Genomic DNA, 22,050 nt, shown 5'->3' with positions numbered 1-22,050 from the left:
TGCACCCCATATAGTTACGCCACTGATTAAGCTACAGAGAAATCCCCATTCTCATTGAAATTAAACACAGAGGGCCTGATTCAGACCCGGTCGCCTCCGTTTGGGGCCGGCCCCACTGACATCACGAGTGATGTCATTGGGAGAGATTTCGGCTCTGTTAGAGCCGAAATCTCTCTGGGGCTTGCAGCAACGAGACCCTACCACAAGGGTCTTGTCGCAAGCCCGATGGTCGCGATGGTCTTGACCATCGCGACCATCTTCCTGGTCGCTCGCTATAGCTGTGGGTGTCAACCCACAGCTATGCAAGCGGCCAGGAGGCCGTTCTAAAGAAAAAATAGCCCGGCCCTGATTCAGAGCGACCGGCTCTGAATCAGGGCCAGATTTCTCTGTTGGCATCAGTCAAATTGATTCTCGGAAGTGATATTCATTTAAGTGATGATGTACTGCTCCTGTCTCAGGAGATCTGAAAAGGAAGCAAAGCTAAGAATATTAGTGTATTAATATGGCTGCTGTCAATAGATATTTATATTACTTTTAAAACAATAAATCATAAAAGCAGTAAGTGGGTACATTGTAGGCAGATCTGAGCTTTATAGAAAGTGTTATAACAAGAAACCATTAGCTGAGTATTTACACAAGGAGTGCCCTAAGCAAATTTACAAAGGAATCCTCTGTCACTTCCCATTACAGAACTGATTTATCAGGTCATCTATATGTAACCAATGGTGTTTTAGTCTTTTCCTTTAACTTCTTTTTAGATATACTAGCTTTTTTGCCATGTGAGGGCAAAGGTGGGTAAGTCCCTACTACATTTATGCAATGTAGTACATTGATGCTGCTGATAGAGTTTGATAATTTTGGTTTTCTATGTGTACAAAATGTAAAAAAACTAAACCAAAGCAAAATGTATAATGAGCTACAATGAACGACTCTGCAAAATTAAATGTGGCCATAAGTATAAGACAAAACACACAGATGTTTAGTATAATGGTACACTGGCAGATAGCATTCTGACATTGGGTATGTGTGTGTGGTGGTATAACACTGCTGCAAAATGCTCAAAAATAGCTTAAAATGCAAAAGGTAAGTATTGGTGTATACAGGTAACATATAGGATATGAGATAGATGGAGGAAGGCGTGTATTAGTATTAAAGTTAGTAACATTGCATTAAAAGATTATAATGAAGAAAATGAACCTTTTATATAGCTATAATACGATTTTTACTCAATGTGGAAAACAAAAAGAGAGTAATAGTTCACTTTTTAGGCAGGAAAAGACTCCTGTCATGGTTGTTCTAGTCCCATTCACAGACACAGACATCCCTAACCCTGATCCCTAGACAAACACACTATCAGAAAGGAACATAATCCTCACTTGAAACATCTACAATGGAGAACACCCATGTTACTGTGGTTCAGCTACCCATGCCTGGGCAAGTTGAAAAAAGGAACTGGAATTTCCCAGGTATTGCACCTCTGTTATACGGGTCTAGCACCCAGTTGAGCAGGTGCTGCTGTCAGCCAATCAGGTAACAGCACGCTGGTATCACATTTGGTAAACATGTTGCTAAGCTCACCGTGCCTTTCTGCATATTATGCAATAGATGTTACCTGGACAGTATAATTACTGCTGTGATCTATGGCCGCAGAGCAGGCACTTCTACCATCCTGTTACCTAAGTACGCTAATGAGGCAGTAATGGTGGTAAATATATCCAATGCCCACACCTGTTCTGTGTAAATAATGGAAAAAGAGGGTGCACGAACATTTTATTCCATTCTTAAGAGTATGAGATGATTAAACCTGTTTCCATTACAGATTGATGCTGCTACTGTGAAGAAATTAGACAGAAACTTGTATGTTGGGCAGGAACTACAAGAAGTTTATACAGAGCTCATTAAGAATATTTCAACAGATTATCTGAGGTTTGACCAGGTAAGACACTTATACAAGCAGTAAAAGCAAGAAGAGCATAATAGATTCAATTATAGTTTACTATATGCAAATATAAATCATTATTACACCACACACCTAGGTAACCTTACAGCTGTTTTCTTTACCTATAAATCATGCAGCATTCTTCTAGCAAGGAGCATAATCACAGGTAAGAGGAAGTATGAAAAACCACTCCTTCCATACCCAGACTCCTTCCATACCCAGACTCCTTCCATACCCAGACTCCTTCCATACCCAGACTGCTGCCTGTTTGGGTGTTAGGCCTTTATAATGTGTTTTGTTTCCATGGTTTAAGGATTTAGAAATTGAGCCCTATGCAACAAAGGTGGATTTCTCCATGTGCGCTGCTTCATCAACATTGACCAAGAAAACCAATCAGCGTGTGATCAACAAGGAGCTGGGCTGCCTTACTCCCAACCATAAATGTGAAAGGTAAGCTAAGATCTTACTTGGGGGAGTAACACACTCCATTATGGTAATGATTATCAGGAAGCCAAATATACTGACACTAGCTTTGTCAGGTGTCAGGTGCCCATTTACAAGCGGATACATTGCAGGTATGGTTGGTAGTAGAGCGACATAGACGCTGACCCATGACTTGCTTATCTCCTGGGTAGAATGTTCAAAAGATCACAAAATGAACACTAATATTTAGGGATGTACAGGCTCGGATTAGTTCGGATTTTCCCGTCAAGTTCAGATTTTTCCCGCCAAAAATCGGGTCTCAGAAAGAAGCAAAACGTCATATTTCATGGACAAACATAATCATTCCTGGACAAAAGTCCATGAAAGATGATGTTTGTCCATGAAAGATGACGTTTTGCCTCTTTCTGAGACCCGGTTTTTGGTGGGAAAAGTTTGTATTTGGCGGGAAAATCCGAACTAAACCGAGCCTGCACATCCCTACTAATATTGTGTTGATAATGTTTCAGTCACTAGTATATAAAAAGCTGGTTATTCATAGGGCTCCCATCACTTTACAAATAACACTAGTGACGTGAAGTTTTCTTCTACAAATGTCATCTCTTTCCTACTTGTGCTGGTTTATAAAGTACATTAATTATAGTTGTACATTATTATCAATTTATTAAGCCAGATTATGAATTCTGTAAAATCAAACATACTGAATGAACGATTTCCAGTGACAAATATGATAGATGTCCTGGGAAGCTGCGAGGCCTGTGCAGGTCTGACTCATATTGAAACAAGTGTGTTATACATAATTAATGAGAAGCTGCAAAGTGTCACCAATAAGGACTCATGGGATACCTACTTATACAAAATACTAGATATTGTTACACAATTACTTTGTTTAGTGTGCCTGTCTTGACTGGTAAGAGTAGGGGATTAACCAATTACATGTAGGTTGTTAGGGAGGAATAAAAAAAGTAATGATCAGATACAGATATACGGCCTGATTCAGACCGGACGATATGCTGCGCTCGCTCGTATTGAGCGATTTTTCGCAATCTGCGTATGAGTCGCAATGCGCGTGCGCGAACCAGTCATTGTGATGGGAAAGTGCTCGCCCGTAGCCCGCAGTCGGGCCGCTATATTGAGTGACAGATAGTGCCGTTTGTGGGTGGTAACAGGGGAAGGTGCTTGAAAACGGGGGTGTGGATGTGCGAACGCAGGCGTGCCAGAACGGCATTTAATGGTTGTGCATAATTAGCAAAGTAGTGTCATTACACACGTGACTGGGTTGTATTTTAGCCAGAACTGCTCGCAATGTTGTGGTAGGAAAAGGCTACCACAAGCACTGCGAGCAGCTCCGATGGCTCTTGATGTTCCCGATTAATCCTACAACTGCCGGAGATAATGTGTTTTGCGAGTGGCAAAGGGGCGTCTTTATACAGGTGCGAGAGCATAGTGCGACCGCTCGCTATTCTTTAGTGGGTGGCTTTAAGCGACGCAGTGCGAGCACATGATTTAAATAGCCGGCCCTTTTAGCCAGCGAGCGGACGCAAATAGCGTCCGGGTCTGAATCAGGCCCATAGTACTTTATAAAGGAAGATGCAGTCTTGCTTTGTGCACAGGAATAAAACGTAATTTAAAAAGTTCCTTTTAGCTTTTCATGCACAGTTGATCAGATTAAACATTATTTGATGTGGTAAAGGCTACAAGTGTATTAATTGTCATTTTAAATGACAAGATTACTTCATATCAGTGTTTACAATAAGGTGACTTTTGTTATTAATCAGTCCTCTTTTTCTCTTTTCTTTTGGATAATAAGTTTGGTCCATAACATACCTGTTGATAAAGAAGCCTCAAGAGTTTGTAATTCCTGGCTCATTTGGAAGAAGTCTGTAGTGAACACTAATGACTATATGAAATATATATCTACACAGGTATATCACCTTCCTAATAATAAACCTGAGGATCTCATTTATGAAGTTTGCTGGATGAAAACCAGGAAATACCTCAGTACAGTACACCTAGGTAGTCCTCACAGCGCACCAAATGTAATAGCCCACCATTTACAGGAGCTGGCATGATTCCAACGAGATAGTCAGTCAGATTTAAAGTGGCAGTTAGTTTAATGGCAAAATCAACCTGGTTTTGTATTTAAATTAATTGCCGCTTTAAATCTAATGACTATCTCGCTGGCTTCCACAAATCGTGGGCTATTACTTTTGACCCCTAAGCTCTGCTCTCTCCCTTTGTGAAATACAATTGAGCGTAGGCTTACATCATGGGGGAAGAACCAAAAAAGATGCACTGTACAATTAGTAGTACTTTAGAGCCACCCTTTCATTAAATAATCCATTTCCAGGTTTCTCCGAAAATATTGCATGGTTTATCCACATTTATGTCTGAAATTATGAGAGTGAAGGAACGTTGGGACTGGCTTTATTACATGTTTCTAACTACCGACCTGGTTACAAATTAAATGGCTGTGGGTCTTGTGCACTCCAAGCAATGCTCTCTACTAAAGTTTCTAATAATGAAAAGTGGTGGTGTTGCCCATAGCAACCAATCAGATTCTATCTATCATTTCTCTATTGCATTCGGTGAAATGATAGACATAATCTAATTGGTTGCTACGGCAACATTACTACTACTACTGTCTCATTTAATAATCTTGCTTCACAAAATGAAATCTAATGTTTGCACTGCCCCAAAAAAGCAGGCTCCCTGGTGTGCCTCCTGTGTACTTAGCAGGGAGCAGCCATGCTCCACTGTGTACCCTTCATGGTTAGGACTAGACTATACAGCGCAGATGGACCTGTGACGTCATACCCACGTGACCCGGCCTGAAAGGGGGAGGGGCGAGGATGCTAACAGGGGACCAAAAGTGTCCCCTCGCGGGCACGCTGCGCTCGCCACGCTTCGGGCACGGTGGCTCGCTGCGCTCGCCACAATTATTTATTCCCCCTCTATGCCCTAGTGGATGGTAACGCAGGAGCGGTCCGGCCTCCTGCAGCGGTCACGTGGTGGATACGTCACAGAGGTCCTTTCTCCAACTTGGAAATAGCAGCAACCTTCCCTTCATCAATTGTTCCTTCACAAACACTGCCATCTTGCTCTGCAAATCTATGCGCATGACATATTCTCTGTGTTCTGTCCCTATTTTCAGGATCTGGATTACATGAAAGTCATTTTCCATTTGTACAACAGTGATTCTGAAGAAGAAGAACAGGCAAATATCGCATTAAAGAAGAAGCAGGATGAGCATAAGAGGTTGGCATTTTTATTACAGGTGTAATTAATACAATCATCATTAAGTATGACACTGTAGTGTGCAGGTTCTGCCAACCAGGAAACTCCTTGTGCATGTGATCAGAGCTGTGAATGTGCAGCGTATCATGTATTGGGAAATTGCCATGTTGTTAAAGATTGTGGCACTGATTCTGAAAAAAAACAAAAAAAACTATTAACTTACCTGGAACAAACCATGTTGCAATGCAAGGGGAGCAATTAAATGTATTATTTTTGCATGCAGGGTAAATACTGGCTGCTTTGTATGTAGTCCACAAATGCTGGACAGCTTTATTTTTACACTGCAATTTAGATTTGAGTTTGGACAAGACCCTCCCAAGTCTAATCTCTCTGCACATTTTACAGCTGCTCCTCCTGCAGTGCAGCATGGTATTACCAAGGTACAAAGTTGCTTGCTTTGTTCCAATCTCAGAATCAGCCTTTTTCTTTATATGGGAAGCAGAGACAGATCTTGTTTTACAAGTGATTCTGATGCTGGATGTGAAACATAAGTGTACCATATGCACTGTTTTTACGTTGTCCTGTATATATTGCTTTAGACTGGCTAGGAAAAGGAGTAAGTTACTGTTCAGGACAGTATCCCCAAGGCAGCTCTGCATTGCTCAGCTGCCTGCCAATATTTTATTAATAGACTGCGACAATAGGTGATTTAAATTTTCATCACCGTGATGAGCAGCAACAGAAAGCTATTGGCTCATATTAGTAAATAGATCCTTTAGGGCAGTTACTAGATTTGTTTCAGTAGAGGTCACTAAGGGTTACTAATAAGTGTTAATAAAGGAGTGTTCTGTCTGGTGAGTGTCTGATCTGAGCAAGGTGAAGAGATCATCCTATCGGAGTCCCCCCAGTCCCTGCACGTGAATGTTACATGCCAGTGATCCTTCATTTCGGGATCCGGTCTAAAGATCTACAGTAAAAAGGTAGACAATGTCTAGATAGACACCAGATGTTAGACAGTCAATAAGTCGACAGGGACAAAAGGTCGACAGGTACTAATGGTCGACATGACCAAAAGGTCGCCATGAAAATTGTTGACACATGTTTTTTGTTTTTGTTAGGGTTAGGCACTTGCTGGAGGGTTAGGCACTTACCCCGATGGTTAGGGTTAGCAACAGGAAGGAGGGTTAGGGACTTACCGGAAGGTTAGAGTTAGGCACTAGAAGGGGCGGTTAGGGTCAGACACCTACCCCGACGGTTAGGCACCAGGAGGGAGAGTTAGGGTTAGGCACCAAAGGGAAGGTTAGGGTTAGAAAAATAAAATATGTCAACCATTTTTTATGTCGATCTTTTGACCCTGTCGACCATTAGTACATGTCGACATTTGGTGTGTCGTCCTTTTGTCCCTGTCGACTTATTGACTGTCTAACATCTGGTGTCTATCTAGACATTGTCTACCTTTTTTACTGTAGATCTTTCAATCCACATCCCTTAATTTCTTATTGTGGCGATAAGAAATTTATAATTATTGGCACCAAGTCCTGATAATTCATAATTATGCCCCTTAGTCACAAAATGTGCAGAATTGTTTCATCTAGTTTTTCTTATTATTATTTGATAGTTATTGGACAAACTGGCATATTTTCTCCTAGGCCAAGTGTTTACTTTCCTTATCTTTGCTAATGATGGATTATTGTACTGCTCTGCACATACACAGCACTGGCTGCATTTATAGACCACAACAAAGGCTCTGCAGTCTGTTATGTGTTTAAAATGCTGCCAAAACCTTGTCTGATTGCCAATAGTAATACACATATTTGCACTGTAAACAGAAAACAAAGCTCTAGGGCATGTAAAACACAACTTGTTGTACAGGCAGAAAACAAAGCTTTTGCTACATTTAAAATGCAGCCGATGTCCCCCACTCATATCAAAACCACTCCCATTAATAACTGGGGCTGTCTTGTGTTCTAGCCTGGTCCACTTCTTTCTGCCCTCAACGCCACCAGAGCTCTGATAACATGAGATGGATTAGAGACAACCTTTGGCCTGGGGATCAAACACAAGTAGGGCAGGCCATCAGTGTGGTTTCCATATAGCAAGTGGCCATTGATGGTGACCAAATATGCAATGAATGATCATTGATGGTTTAACCAACCGATGGTCATCCCTGTTCTTTGACTGACTGGCCCGTGGGCCAATCAGAACCTGGAGGCGAAGCTTCACGGGGGTCGGGGGTCGAGCTACGCTCTGTGCCACAGCACCTTGTAAATGATAAAACATTTGGTTATGCTTAGACATCGATGGAGGGAAACCATCTGGTTATCCCCCATCGATGATAAAAACATTCAACATTGTTCATAAACCATTGACTATTATGAATCATCGATGGTCAATGGCCATCCCTAAACACAAGTAAGTGACTCAGACTAACCTATACCAACAGAAAATTGGTATGGTATGGTATGGGGTCCCTATAGGTCTAGCTGTCCCTGATAGTGACCTTTATAAAATACAGGGAATATTTTAGTAGTCTCTGTGTAAAACATGGAATTTTAGTGACTTCAAATTGCACTTATCAGTGGTCAGTGACAGCTTGTGAGTTCCAAATGCTTATGGATCATGAATGGCATCTGGCAAGTCACAAGTGGCATTGAGGCCATCAGATACGAGTACAACTTATTCATATTTTACTAAAATTTCTTTGGGGCACATGGGTGGAGATATAAGAAGAGGTGGTATCAAATGCGCTATATACCAGCGCTATCTGGCACCTACATTGAACATTGGCATGTATGAAAGCAAATTAAAGAATTTTCTTATGAAGTATCAAATTCTTCTTAAGAAAAAGGCACTGTCCAACTAATAGGAATCAAATTATTCAATTTATTGAAATAACATACTTAATAATACACACAAAATAATTAGTAGCAGCTGAATTGGTAATTTAACTAAGCGGTTTAGTAATGTACTACAAAGTCCACCATAAATGGGAAGACTTTTACTAACCTGCTTAGTTAAAAGATATCACGCTTTTGCAGTGGGGCGGGCCAGGAACACTAGGCTGATGCTCAGTGGGTCTTGCAAAGATTGCTGGAGAGGGAAGTTTTCTCTCCCCCCACACCGGCGGCTGAGTTGTTACTACATCTTGGCGTCAGTGCTTCTGGCTACGCCTCGGTAAGAGCATGCTTGCCGACATTCAGCACCCTCCTTCTGGGAGGGAGCTGAATGCCTGTATGCAGTGGGGGGACGTGGCCGGACAATGACACTGCATTGGGGACGGGACCACACGATAGCGTCATTGTGGCCCCGCCCCCTCTTCACAATGCCGAAATTAAAGGCATTGTGAAGCAGGGGGTGGGGCCACGATGACGCAAATCAGCTGCGGGCAGGGGGGTGATCGGACGGGTTGGTGGCCGCCGGAAGGCTTGCCTGCCTTTCCGGGGGACTGGAAGCAGCACACGATATTTGGGAGGCTCCCAGCCAAATCGGGAGGGTAGGCAAGCCTGGGTAAGAGGCGAAGCAGGAAGAGCTATAGCGGCTGCTATAGTACATCTCCTGCATAGAGAGAAGTGCACAGCTACTTTGTTCTGTTTTGTGTTTAGTTTTATGCCAGTGGTATATGTCTCCCTACCTCCACCCACCCTAGCATAACTGCAATTTCTCTGATCTCCAAGACATTACCCTACCTATGGGTGAGGATTTGGAGAGCAGTGCTATTACATCATAACCTGCACTTTTTGACTAAAGCTTTCTCTGTCTTGTCTGTCAGCCTTTATGTGAGACTGAGGGAGCAGCAAATAAATGTGCAGGATCCAGACAGCAGCAGCAGCAGCAGCCAAACTATGGACCTCTCCATAAGATGCATATTAGTATCCTATGGAATTAAACAATTCTCTCTATGGGGTATATTTACTATAAAGTGTGGGTTTATAGAAGTGGAGATGTTGCCCATGGCAACCAACCAGATTTGACTTAAAATTTATTTAGCACCTTCTAGAAGATAATAGCTAGAATCTGATTGGCTATGGGCAACATCTCCACTTCTAAAAACATGCACTTTAGTAAATATACCCTCTATGAATCAGAATTAGCATTGGACAACATTAAACACACTAGAATGATTGTTTACCAGTGCTTGGCCTATGCAGAATCTAGTCAAATCACTCAGTATTGAATACTGTCATTCTGATTTTAGTGCTTTGTCTACAAAGGCAGAATGATTTATCCTATAGCTGAAGTGATCTTATGTATACCAGTCTTTACTGATCACATGAATACACTTTATCGGGTTGGGCATGAAATCCCGGTGTCACGGCCAGGGTATTTCAGCATGGCGCTAGGCGAGTGTTACCTGTGAGGTCATTGTGGCGCGGGCTGCGCGTGTTGTTGTGCGGGCATGTTGTCACTCTGCACTGGTAAGGCCTGGCGGCGTCTCCGTTCCATTTGGCATGGGCGCCGCCATCTTGCCTTCTGGCCATGTGATGCGGCTGGCCAATCCTGGTGAGTCACATGTTCCCTCCGGCCAGTAACAGCACGGCATGGGGTATTTAGGAAGGGTCAGTGCCTTCCTTCTTTGCCAGTGCAACGTGTATCTCAGCCTAGCTGAGAGGGAGTTCTCTGTGCTTTCCTGTTCCTGTGAATTCGCTGTCTGCCAGTCTGCCAGTCAGCTCCTAGCTCCCACTGGACTACCCTGCTTCCTCCATCACCCTTGCCCATACCTGAGTGCCTGAGCCTGCTGACATCCTGCGCTTCAGTTCACTACCTGCAAACCTGGCTTGTTTATTTTCAGTTCACTATCTGCAAACCTGGCTTGATTATTTTCAGTTTCACTACCTGCACACCTGGACAGCTGTAATTGTTTCTACTTGGACATTAACCCTTTTGCTCCCACCACAGAACTCTTGTGCACATTTATATATTCCTGGACTTTTATTTACTGCCACATTATATGTCTACTCAAGCACTTATTAAAGATCCTAGTTTTATTTTCAAATCTGCTTCTGTGATCGCTCCTGCTACCACCCCGGGTCCACAAACAACCCAGAACATAATAGTTTGCACTGGCCCCATGGAGCCGGCCACGGATCAGGAGTCAGGAGTGGATTTGTTCAGGTGCATTTCTGGTCGTTTAAAAAATCTGGAAAACATGCAGCATCAGATGGCTAAATTTCTGCAAGAGATGTCCAAGCGACAGGATAGTTTGCAAACTTCCTTTTCTACCCCTGAAGTACCAGCATCTACATCCGCATCAGCACCTGGGAATACAGGAGGCAGATCATCTCCCCGCTTACATCTTCCTTTACCAAGTAAATTTGACGGCAATCCTAAACTCTGCCGAGGATTCCTAAATCAGTGTGACATACATTTTACCCTGCAGCCTGACAACTTTCTAACTGCAAGAACTAAAGTGGCTTATATAGTCTCCCTGTTATCCGGCCAGGCCTTGGAATGGGCTTCCCCACTCTGGGAGCGCTCAGATCCGCTGCTGGATAATTACGCAGGCTTTGTGTCATCCTTCAGGAGGATTTTCGATGAACTTGGGCGTACTGTATCAGCATCATCAAACATCATGACACTGAGACAAGGAGTCCGTCCTGTCAGTCAATATGCCGTGCAATTTAAAATTTTAGCATCAGAGCTCAAATGGAATGAGGAAGCCCTCACCTCGGCCTTCTGGCATGGGTTGTCAGACCGACTAAAGGATGATCTAGTCACTCGAGAGCTTCCTACTAATCTGAACGACATGATTTCGTTGTGTATCAAAGTTGACCTACGCTTCAGGGAACGTCAGGCTGAAAAAAACAGAACTGACCGGCAAAGGTCATTTACCCCCTCCATTTCTACCCGACCCATTCCTTCTCCTACTGAAGAGGAGCCTATGCAGGTGAATCATACACACCTCTCCAAAGAAGAACATCAGAGAAGAATGCAAAAGAACCTCTGTCTGTACTGCGGAGAGTCCGGTCACCTGCTGATCTCCTGCCCCCGTAAACAGGGAAATGCCAAATCCTAACTGACCCTGGAGACATCAAGTTAGGAGTTATGAACCCGTCTCCAAAAATTAAAGATTTCACGATTACCCTAGCCTTTGATCTTAAACTCAAACCTGTCTTTGCTACTGCTCTACTTGACTCGGGAGCAGCCGGAAATTTCATAAAGTCTAGTTTCATAGATAAATTTCAGATTCCTTGTTTGTATCTCAACCATGCCATCTCTCTGACTTCTATAGACGGACGTCCTCTAACTAACGGGATAGTCACCAAAGAGACTCAACCAGTATTGGTCCGAATTGGAGCACTTCATTCTGAGTCCTTAAAATTCCTGGTGATATCAGAGGCCTCTCAAGAAATTGTTCTTGGTCTACCCTGGTTACGTCAACATAATGCCAGGATTGATTGGAGTTCTATGCAGATTCTGTCATGGGGTATGGACTGTCAGAAATCCTGTCTTCCAAAAATTCGACCTGTGAGAAAGACAGTTCCATTAGTTTCTTCTGCCATTCCCAAGGAATATCAGATGTTCGCCGATGTGTTCTCTGAGCAACAAGCAAATATCTTACCCCCTCATAGGGAATGGGACTGTCCAATTGAATTGATACCTGATAAGATACCACCTCGTGGTCGTACCTATCCGCTGTCCTTGCCTGAGACTCAAGCCATGACCGAGTACATCCGGGACAACCTGGCAAAGGGGTTCATTCGCCCCTCTACTTCACCTGCCGGAGCTGGGTTTTTCTTCGTTGGCAAGAAGGACGGTGGTCTAAGACCATGTATCGATTATCGAGGCCTTAATGACATTACTGTAAAGAATCGATACCCTCTTCCCCTGATTACTGAGTTGTTTGATAGGGTCAAGGGCTCTGTCATTTTTTCTAAATTAGATCTGAGAGGGGCTTACAACCTCATTCGTATCCGAGCTGGCGATGAATGGAAGACCGCTTTTAATACCAGAGATGGACATTTCGAGTATTTAGTAATGCCTTTTGGATTGTGTAACGCCCCTGCTGTCTTTCAATGTTTAGTTAATGAGATTTTCCGGGATCTGTTATATGTTTCGGTTGTTGTCTATCTGGATGACATACTGATTTTTTCACCCTCTGTGGCTAAACATCAAGAATATGTTAAAGAAGTTCTGACCCATTTGAGAGAAAACCACCTTTACTGCAAACTAGAGAAGTGCGTCTTTGGAGTGCCCAGTGTACCTTTTCTCGGCTATGTAATATCTGGCTCCAGTTTAGAAATGGACCCCAAGAAGGTACAAGCAATTCTGGATTGGACCCGACCTCAGACACTGAAGGCCATCCAGAGATTGTTGGGCTTCGCCAATTATTATAGACGCTTCATTAAGGGATTTTCTACACTGCTGGCTCCCATTACAGCCTTGACCCGCAAAGGTGCTAATCCTGCCCAATGGTCTCCTGAGGCAGAGTCTGCCTTTCATCTTATAAAACAGGCCTTTATCTCAGCACCAGTTCTTCGACAACCAGATCTGGACAGGCCTTTTTTGTTGGAAGTGGACGCATCATCTGAAGCTGTGGGAGCAGTCTTGTCTCAACGTTATGAGGACAACCGAGTCCATCCGTGTGGGTTCTTTTCTAAAAAATTCCTGCCGAAAGGAACTACGCCATAGGTGAGCAAGAACTACTAGCTGTAAAGTTGGCGTTGAAGGAATGGAGATATTTGCTAGAAGGCGCCAAGTTTCCATTTACTGTATTTACGGACCATAGAAATCTCCTATTTCTCAAAAACCTCCAATGTGTGAGTCCTCGTTTGGCCCGCTGGGCAATATTCTTTGCCAGATTTCAGTTCACCCTGACCTTCCGGTCTGGAGCACTTAATCAGAAGGCAGATGCCCTATCGAGATCTCTCCTCTGTGATGATCAATCTGAAAATCAAAGCAATACCCCTGTCTTGGAATCAAGAGTTTTTGCCTCATTACAAGTTCAGCCTCCTACGGGAAAATCATTTGTGGCCCCGGAATTAAGGAAGCAGCTTCTCACTTGGGCACATTCCTCTCGCTTCGCAGGGCACTCAGGCACTCGGAAGACCTTGGAGTTCCTGAAAAGACTGGTGGCCTTCTATGAAGGCAGATATAATGGAGTTCATCTCTTCCTGCTCCTCCTGTGCCCAGCATAAATCATCACGACAAGCTCCAGCTGGGGAATTGCTTCCATTACCTACTCCATCACGTCCATGGACGCATCTCTCCATGGATTTCGTCACAGACCTGCCAGTCTCTCAAGGTTTCAACACTATCTGGGTTGTAATAGACCGATTTTCTAAGATGGTCCACTATATACCGTTGAAGAAGTTACCTTCTGCCCCTGACCTGGCACAGTTGTTTGTCCAACACATATTTCGTCTACATGGCCTTCCTGCTGAAATTGTCTCTGACCGTGGTGTGCAGTTTACTGCAAAATTCTGGAGGGCATTGTGTTCTGTTCTTCAAGTGAAGTTAAACTTTTCCATGGCCTACCATCCGCAAAGCAACGGCTCCACCGAGAGAGTTAATCAAGATCTAGAGACTTTCTTAAGAATTTTTATGTCATCTTCCCAGGACAATTGGGCTGCCTTGCTGCCGTGGGCTGAGTTTGCACATAATGCTTCCTACCACTCGTCAACTAACCAAACGCCATTTCAGGTTGTATATGGCCTTCATCCTCGTGTTCCCGAATTTCGAAGCCTGCCTGTTTTCGATGTTCCGGCCGTGGAGGACACGGTGCGGAATTTTGCTGCCATCTGGACTCAAGTACGGTGTGATTTGCTGAAGGCATCCTCTCGCTATAAGATCCAGGCCGATAAGAAGCGTAGAATAGTTCCACGCATGCAAGTTGGAAGCCAGGTCTGGTTATCCACCTGGAATCTTCGTCTGAGGGTTCCTTCTATGAAATTTGCACCACGCTTCATCGGTCCCTTCTCCATAACAGAAGTCATTAATCCAGTGGCCTATCGTCTACAGTTACCCCCATACCTAAAAATCCCTAATTCCTTCCATATTTCCTTATTGAAGCCCTTGGTCCTGAATAAATTCCATAGTGCTTTACCTGCTTCTCCTCGAGTCCAGACGGAGAGAGGAGTTGAGTTTGAGGTCGCCCAGATCTTGGACTCTCGTCTACGCAGAGGTCATCTACAGTATTGCTGGACTGGAAAGGTTACGGTCCAGAGGAACGTTGCTGGACCGATGCTCGTGATGTCCATGCTCCCGCGCTCATCAGGAGATTCCATTCTGCCCATCCGGAGAAGCCTGGTGAGTGTCCTGAGGCCACCCCAAAAGGGGGGGGGTACTGTCACGGCCAGGGTATTTCAGCATGGCGCTAGGCGAGTGTTACCTGTGAGGTCATTGTGGCGCGGGCTGTCTAGTGGCGGAGCTGGTGTCTGGCGGGGGGCTTTGGCTGCGCGCGTTGTTGTGCGGGCCTGTTGTCACTCTGCGCTGGTAAGGCCTGGCGGCATCTCCGTTCCATTTGGCATGGGCGCCGCCATCTTGCCTTCTGGCCATGTGATGCGGCTGGCCAATCCTGGTGAGTCACATGTTTCCTCCGGCCAGTAACAGCACGGCATGGGGTATTTAGGAAGGGTCAGTGCCTTCCTTCTTTGCCAGTGCAACGTGTATCTCAGCCTAGCTGAGAGGGAGTTCTCTGTGCTTTCCTGTTCCTGTGAATTCGCTGTCTGCCAGTCTGCCAGTCAGCTCCTAGCTCCCACTGGACTACCCTGCTTCCTCCATCACCCTTGCCCATACCTGAGTGCCTGAGCCTGCTGACATCCTGCGCTTCAGTTCACTACCTGCAAACCTGGCTTGTTTATTTTCAGTTCACTATCTGCAAACCTGGCTTGATTATTTTCAGTTTCACTACCTGCACACCTGGACAGCTGTAATTGTTTCTACTTGGACATTAACCCTTTTGCTCCCACCACAGAACTCTTGTGCACATTTATATATTCCTGGACTTTTATTTACTGCCACATTATATGTCTACTCAAGCACTTATTAAAGATCCTAGTTTTATTTTCAAATCTGCTTCTGTGATCGCTCCTGCTACCACCCCGGGTCCACAAACAACCCAGAACATAACACCCGGCTTTCGGGATGCCCGACAGTGGCATCCCGACAGCCAGATTCCCTAAACCTAACCTCCACCCCCCCACACCATAACACCCCCTCCCTGGTGCCTAAACCTAATCTCCCCCTCCCCGCACCCTAAACCTAACACTCCCTCTCCAGTGCCTAAACCTAATCTCCCCCTTCCTGCACCTAATCCTAACACTCCCTCTCCAGTGCCTAACCCTCCCCCTAATACCTAACCCCACTACCTAACCCTAACCTCTCCCTAACACCCCGATACTTACCTTTGGGATGCCGACGGTCGGGATACTGGTGCTGGGATCCCAACCTGTCAGCATTTCCGCGCCGGTATTCAGACCATGCCGACTACATCCCCACTTTATCAGCTGCAGCTGAAATTATTTATATTTTTTTGAATGCATCTGCAGGCTGTGATTGCACAGCACATTTATCATTTATTTTAATTAAAAACTCCACAGATCAAGGGAAAGCTTTTAGATTGAAAAGTCCTTTTTGTTTTCTGCTCTGAATTTGGTTTGCCAAATTAATTTGTCAGATTCAGTGGGGGGTCTTCACAGGACTGAGGTTACTTTATTGATATTAAATTTATTGTGTGATATGTGCTAATCATAAGATCTCAAACTAATTTATACAGGCAAAGGGACAAAGAGATTGCGGAACTCAGAGCCGAGAAGCAGCGCTATTTGCCTGGCTTGTGGAACAGTAACAGTATCATGCTTGGAGGTCTTGGATCTGATCCACCTATACAGGGTAATCACCTTTGTCATATAGGAATCTACATTTGCTATAATAGAATCATATAGTCTACTGTTTCTCATAACAGTGAAAGAGCTTAAAAAGTCTGCATTTATATACATTAAGAATGCTCCACATAAAAATATACTCATTAAACCTGTATATTCTACTTGTTTTATTATAAATTGCATTAATCACTTGTCTACCTGTCAAATGTCATTTACCTTTTAAAATTCACTCCCCAAATTAAACTTCCAGTCCACACTCCAGTTATGTATACATCAATATATGTAGCCCATGAGAGGAGCACAAAATATACAATGTACACATACATACAGAGTGGTCCATACGTGTGGAAACACCCTTATAAAAAGGAAATGAGTAAGGAAGTATTAATCCAGTCTACACATATGATATGGGAGAGAACTGTTTAGAGTATGTCGCCAGTATGGCGGCCATCTTGAAGTCCGCCATCATGGATGCAACTCTAATTTTTTTAATTGGGAAGGTAGTCATGTGACATGAAACAGATACAGAATTTTATAAGAAAAACAATGGTGTTCTTTGTTTTAACGTGTCTTAATTCATTCTCGAGTTTTAACAAAGTTTATAGGATATGTTCGAAGTGCTGTCCACCATGTTGCAGTGTTAAGGCTATTCTCTTTTCCCATTCATGATGAATCTTGACCAACATGTCTGGATGAATCTGAGCACAATCATCAACAATTTGTTGCTGCAGATGATAACGATCTTGTATCTTCACAGCATAAACATGTTCCTACAGGTAACCCCACAGAAAGAAATCCAGCAGAGTTAAAACTGGGGATCTTGGTGGCCACTGGCTGGATCGCTACGGCCAATCCACCTTTGGGCACATCAAGATATTCCCTGCCAATGAGTCCATAATGAGGCGAGGCACCATCTTGCTGGTAGAAATTAGGATCTGACCCATCCTCTGGTAACAATGAGGGAAAAAATATCTTCATCCAACAACCTCTTGTAATGTGCTGCTGTCAATGTTCCAGCAATAAAGAATGGTCCCACAATGCGGGTACCCCACAAACCACACCATACCAACTGTTTTGCGGAGGCTACAACCCTATAGGCATCCATTCAGTCAGAGTTTGTCTCTGACCAGTACCTGTGGTTTACCTCACTATTGACAAAGAAATTTGCCTCATCACTAAACAATACCTGGTGTGGAAAATGAAGGTTCAGTTGAAGTTGCTGTGTTACCCAGTGTGCAAACTTCACCTGATGGTCTAGATCATCCTCAGTCAGGAGTTGTAACATCTGAATCTTGTAAGGGTGCCATATATGTGTAGGCAAAATTCTCAAAATGGCCGTACGCCTAGCCCCACATTCACGAGACAGATGACGAGTGCTACGTTGAAAATTATGCCAGCACAGCAGTTGTTGTTGCTTCATCTGTACCAATTTTTGGTTGCCCACTTTTTGGTTTATCTGCAGCTGATACGGTTTCTTTAAATTTGGCAAGGAGTTTGGTAACTGCACTATGAGTAATTGGTGGCCTATTCGGGTGACGTTGATTGAAATCATTTGCAATAGAACGTGTACTTCGTTCTCCAGATATCATGACAATCTCATCACGTTCTGTTTGTGTTAGTGCCATTGTCATTAATGTCACTACTTGCAAAAGAAAACTCTTCAAGATGGTCGCCATATTGGTGACATACCCTAAAATTTTTTCGTTCACTTTCATATCATATGTATAGACCAGTGGTTCCCAAACTTTCTTCAATCACGGTGCCCTATAGTATCAGAAATGTTTTCATGGCACCTCTAGGTCAAAAGTTTCTTATTGAGAAAATATTAAAAATTATTACTTTAAGTAAATTGTGCTTACCCGTCTTCCTTAGATTCAGATATGTGATGGTAGACAGTGTGGTGCTTCTGATTGTCTACATAGTTTATGATTGGCAGCCACTATCATTGGTCATGCCTATCGAGTTGAGCATAAATAATTTGATTTAGTCCTGGACCACCAGCCTGTGGCACCCTTGCAAGTGCATCGAGGAACCCTATGGCACCACACTGGATTAATATTCCCAATTTGGGAACCAGACACTGGATTAATATTTCCTTAGTCATTTCCTTTTTAGAAGGGTGTTTCCACACTTATGAACCACCTTGTATTATGTTTATGTTCAGCATAACAAATAAATAATGCACAAATAGGAAAAATCTTTCATCTTTCTCAGCACTTTAACTTGCTGTTTTTGTATCACATTTTGGAAAACAGTAGGTGCAGTGAGATCACTGAATTCAACACAGTCAGTGTATCTCAGAGGTTAATGTCGGCCACACGTGCAGATGCTGAATGACAGAATCACTGTATAGCTTTATAACACATGTAGGTGGCAATACTGGATGAGATCGAACCCAAACAAGTCCAGAACTCAGTGGGGCTTCACAGTACTGTTGGAAGATGATGGCACACACAGGCCGATATTTATGTCCTAACCACCTGTGTCGCATATCCGCTAATGATCTGATCAGTTAGTAATCAGAATTGTAGTAATTATTGGCCTGGCTAACTGACAGTTATTACTGGTGCTATAACACTGTATGTAGGTGATCTTAGTGTATTTGGGGGCCTATGTACAAAGAATTGCGGAAGTGCAATTTTTTATTTTTCAATGTACATCGCAGTGGGGGTAATTTTTTACAAGATTATCCCAGTTATGTACTAAGGGGGGTATTCAATTGGGAGCAAGGTTTTCTCCGCAAAAAATCACACGGACCCCGTGCCTAATTTTGGAAAACCGCAGGTATGCGGGCTACCGATACCCGTGGTATTAAATTTTAAAAAATGCACACAGGGTTTTCAGCACTGAAAATCCAGCGGTGCGAGAGAAGTACTCCGGTGGTTTTCACGACTCATGGTTATCTCCCCTCCATATATGCACCGCGGAGTGGAGGTGGCTGCTGGGAGATGTAGTTCTCCCTGCTGCTGTCTCCGGGGTGGGGGGGGGGGCTCACACACACTGACACAACATACTTACACACACCGTTGCTGCAGAGGACCGGGTCCCGCGCTGGAGGAAGAAGACACCGCTTCGGAAGGTGAGTGAGTAATTACTGACTAATTAAGCTAACTGGAAACTTCCAATTGCTTAATTAGTTATTAGGAGGAAAAATCAAAGACCCCGCATCTAATTGATTTTTGGTATTCTCACTTCTAATTGGATACCCCCCCCCTAAATGTTTAGGCTACTTCAGCAATCTGAAAACCACAGTTGAACAGTTTGAAGATTTGTTGCCTGATCTTAGGATTTCCCAATCTAGCAATCTGCGCCCATATATTACAGATCTGTTTCAGTGATTTGCAGATCGATTGCAACAAACACAGACCTGACAATCTTGAAAGGCTCATAATTTTGCTAGAAACGGTCTGCAAATCTGCTGATCATGGGCCTGATTCAGAGCCGGACGCTCTGAACAAGCGCCCGCTCTGAATCAGGGCGTTTTTTTTTTTTGTGGTGTGTTACCACCCACAGCTTATGCGAGCGTCCATGATGGTCAAGACCATCGCGACCATCGGGCTTGCGACGAGACCCTGCAGTAGGGTCTCGCTGCCGCAAGCCCTGGAGTGATTTTGGCTCTATCAGAGCCAAAATCACTCCCACTGACATCACTAGTGATGTCAGTGGGGCTGGTCCCAGACGGTAGGCGTTCCCATGGGAACGCCTCCGTCTGGGCAGCCACGCCCACCAAAGGGGGCGTGCTATCACTCACCATCGACAGCACGCCCCCTTTGGTGCGAGACCCTGAGTGACCTCCGTCGTGCGCATGCGCATTTGGGTACCATCGACCCACTTGCGAGCGTCCTGCGCTCGCGAGCGGGTCTGAATGTGACCCCATGTCCATACAATAGCAATCTACTTCCTCAAGTGATCTGCGAAATCCAACATGTTGCACAACCTGATTTACCAATTACAATCACTTTTTGGTTGCAATCTGCGAAGCCCATACATTGCAGATTTTTTTACACAATCATCTGCAAATTGCAGAATTGCCACAATCGATTGCTGATGTATGGGGGCCTTTACTCGCAGTTCCTGCACATTACATTACTGCCGGTCACAGCTGCCTTCTCCCCATCTCAAACTGCTGTGCCTGCAGGTCTCTCCTTCCCGGGTTCCCTATAAGTGCTGCCCGTTATTGTTAAACTTCTCCCTCCGGTCACATATATTAGGGAGAAGTATTGCATAACTATAACACAATAACCGGCAACACTTACAGGGAACCCGGGGAGCTGTGAGCTACAGGCACAGCAGTTCAAGATGGGGAGAAGGCAGCTGTGACCGGAGGGAGAAGTATAACAGTAGTGGGCAACGCTTACAGGGAACCCGGGGAGCTGTGAGCTACAGGCACAGCAGTTCAAGATGGGGAGAAGGCAGCTGTGACCGGAGGGAGAAGTATTGTATAACAATAGTGGGCAGCACTTACAGGGAACCCGAGCAGCTGTGAGCTGCAGGCACAGAAGTTCAAGATGGGGAGAAGGCAGCTGTGACCGGGAGCAGGCAGGGGTGCCAAGACGGGGGGGGGGGGGAGCGGGTACTAATTACCCGGGCCCGGACATAATGCAGGGGCCCGGGTCCGGCACCGCTCCCCTTCCCTCTTAAGTCACAGCAGCCCAGCACATGCTGCTGTGTGCTGGGCTGCACTGGGAGACTGCTCATGGCTGCTAAAGCAGCAACCGGAGTAGTCTCCTATGCCTATGGGGGGAACAATCATGCTGATCGCGCCCCCCCATTGGCCGTGCGCCGGACTGACGGGCACACAGCGTCCCACTTTCCAGCGCGCAGCGTTGCTTCGTGGCGCTGAAAATTTTTTTTTAAACATTTTTCTAAGAGGGCGTGGCCACACCAACCGTGATTAGGTCACGCCCCCTGTCACCTGGGCCCGGCGCAGCTCTCGTCGGCCCTGGCAGCAGGTCAGTGCAGCGAGCAGGCGGCCGGGGAGAGGAGGAGCTGGCAGCACAGCGTGAGTGATCTGAACAGATCACATCGCTGCACACGCTGCTACATAAGCTGCCAGAAGCTTGTTAGCACATTCAGGGAACTGAACGCCATCTCAGGATGGCGAACAGTTTCACTTTCAAATTCTGAAAATAAAGCATTTTCGGAGTTTGATGAATCCCACAATTTTAACATCCCCATACTTAAGTTTTGTTTTGTAGAAAAAGGGCTTCTTAAGGGATGTTGAACAGTGTTTGATGGGCATGTTTGTGAAATTTTTCTTTTTAAAATGTCACACACTGATGTTTTAAAAAAAACTATATACTGAGGTCTTGATATTTATTTAATTACATAGAATGCTTTCTTTTTTTCAGATGTTGAATGTGAAATAAAGGAATCAATCAACATCTTGTCTGAGGTAAAATCAATATTTTTTTTAATGAAATGTTATTGGATTTCAAAAAGAAAACAATTTTTAGTATTTTGCAATACTAATAGTGCTTTAAGAATTATGTGAAAAGAAAATCAGATTGTATAGCAGTGTTTCCCAACCTCGGTCCTCAAGGCACACTAACAGTCCTGGTTTTAGAGATATCCATGCTTAATCACAGATGGTTAAATCAAATAACTGAG

The 22,050-nt window shown here is 44.3% G+C and overlaps 1 protein-coding gene across 6 annotated transcripts in view; it reads left to right on the top strand.

Moving 5' to 3' along the window:
• Positions 1-22,050, top strand: part of CCDC87 (coiled-coil domain containing 87) — an 84,257-nt gene that overhangs the window by 31,464 nt on the left and 30,743 nt on the right. For all 6 annotated transcript variants that reach the window (XM_088465434.1, XM_088465435.1, XM_088465437.1 and 3 more), the window contains 6 exons: positions 1,820-1,936; positions 2,253-2,389; positions 4,191-4,305; positions 5,535-5,638; positions 16,332-16,447; positions 21,792-21,835. In XM_088465434.1, the coding sequence (XP_088321560.1) occupies positions 1,820-1,936; positions 2,253-2,389; positions 4,191-4,305; positions 5,535-5,638; positions 16,332-16,447; positions 21,792-21,835 (633 nt within the window). The remainder of the gene's footprint in view (positions 1-1,819; positions 1,937-2,252; positions 2,390-4,190; positions 4,306-5,534; positions 5,639-16,331; positions 16,448-21,791; positions 21,836-22,050) is intronic.

The sequence above is a fragment of the Taudactylus pleione genome, unplaced genomic scaffold (genome assembly GCF_031769625.1).
Source record: "Taudactylus pleione unplaced genomic scaffold, aTauple2 ptg001990l, whole genome shotgun sequence".
Taxonomy (NCBI): domain Eukaryota; kingdom Metazoa; phylum Chordata; class Amphibia; order Anura; family Myobatrachidae; genus Taudactylus; species Taudactylus pleione.
Note: the sequence above shows the minus strand (reverse complement) of the source record. Positions and strands in the feature narration are given on the sequence as shown.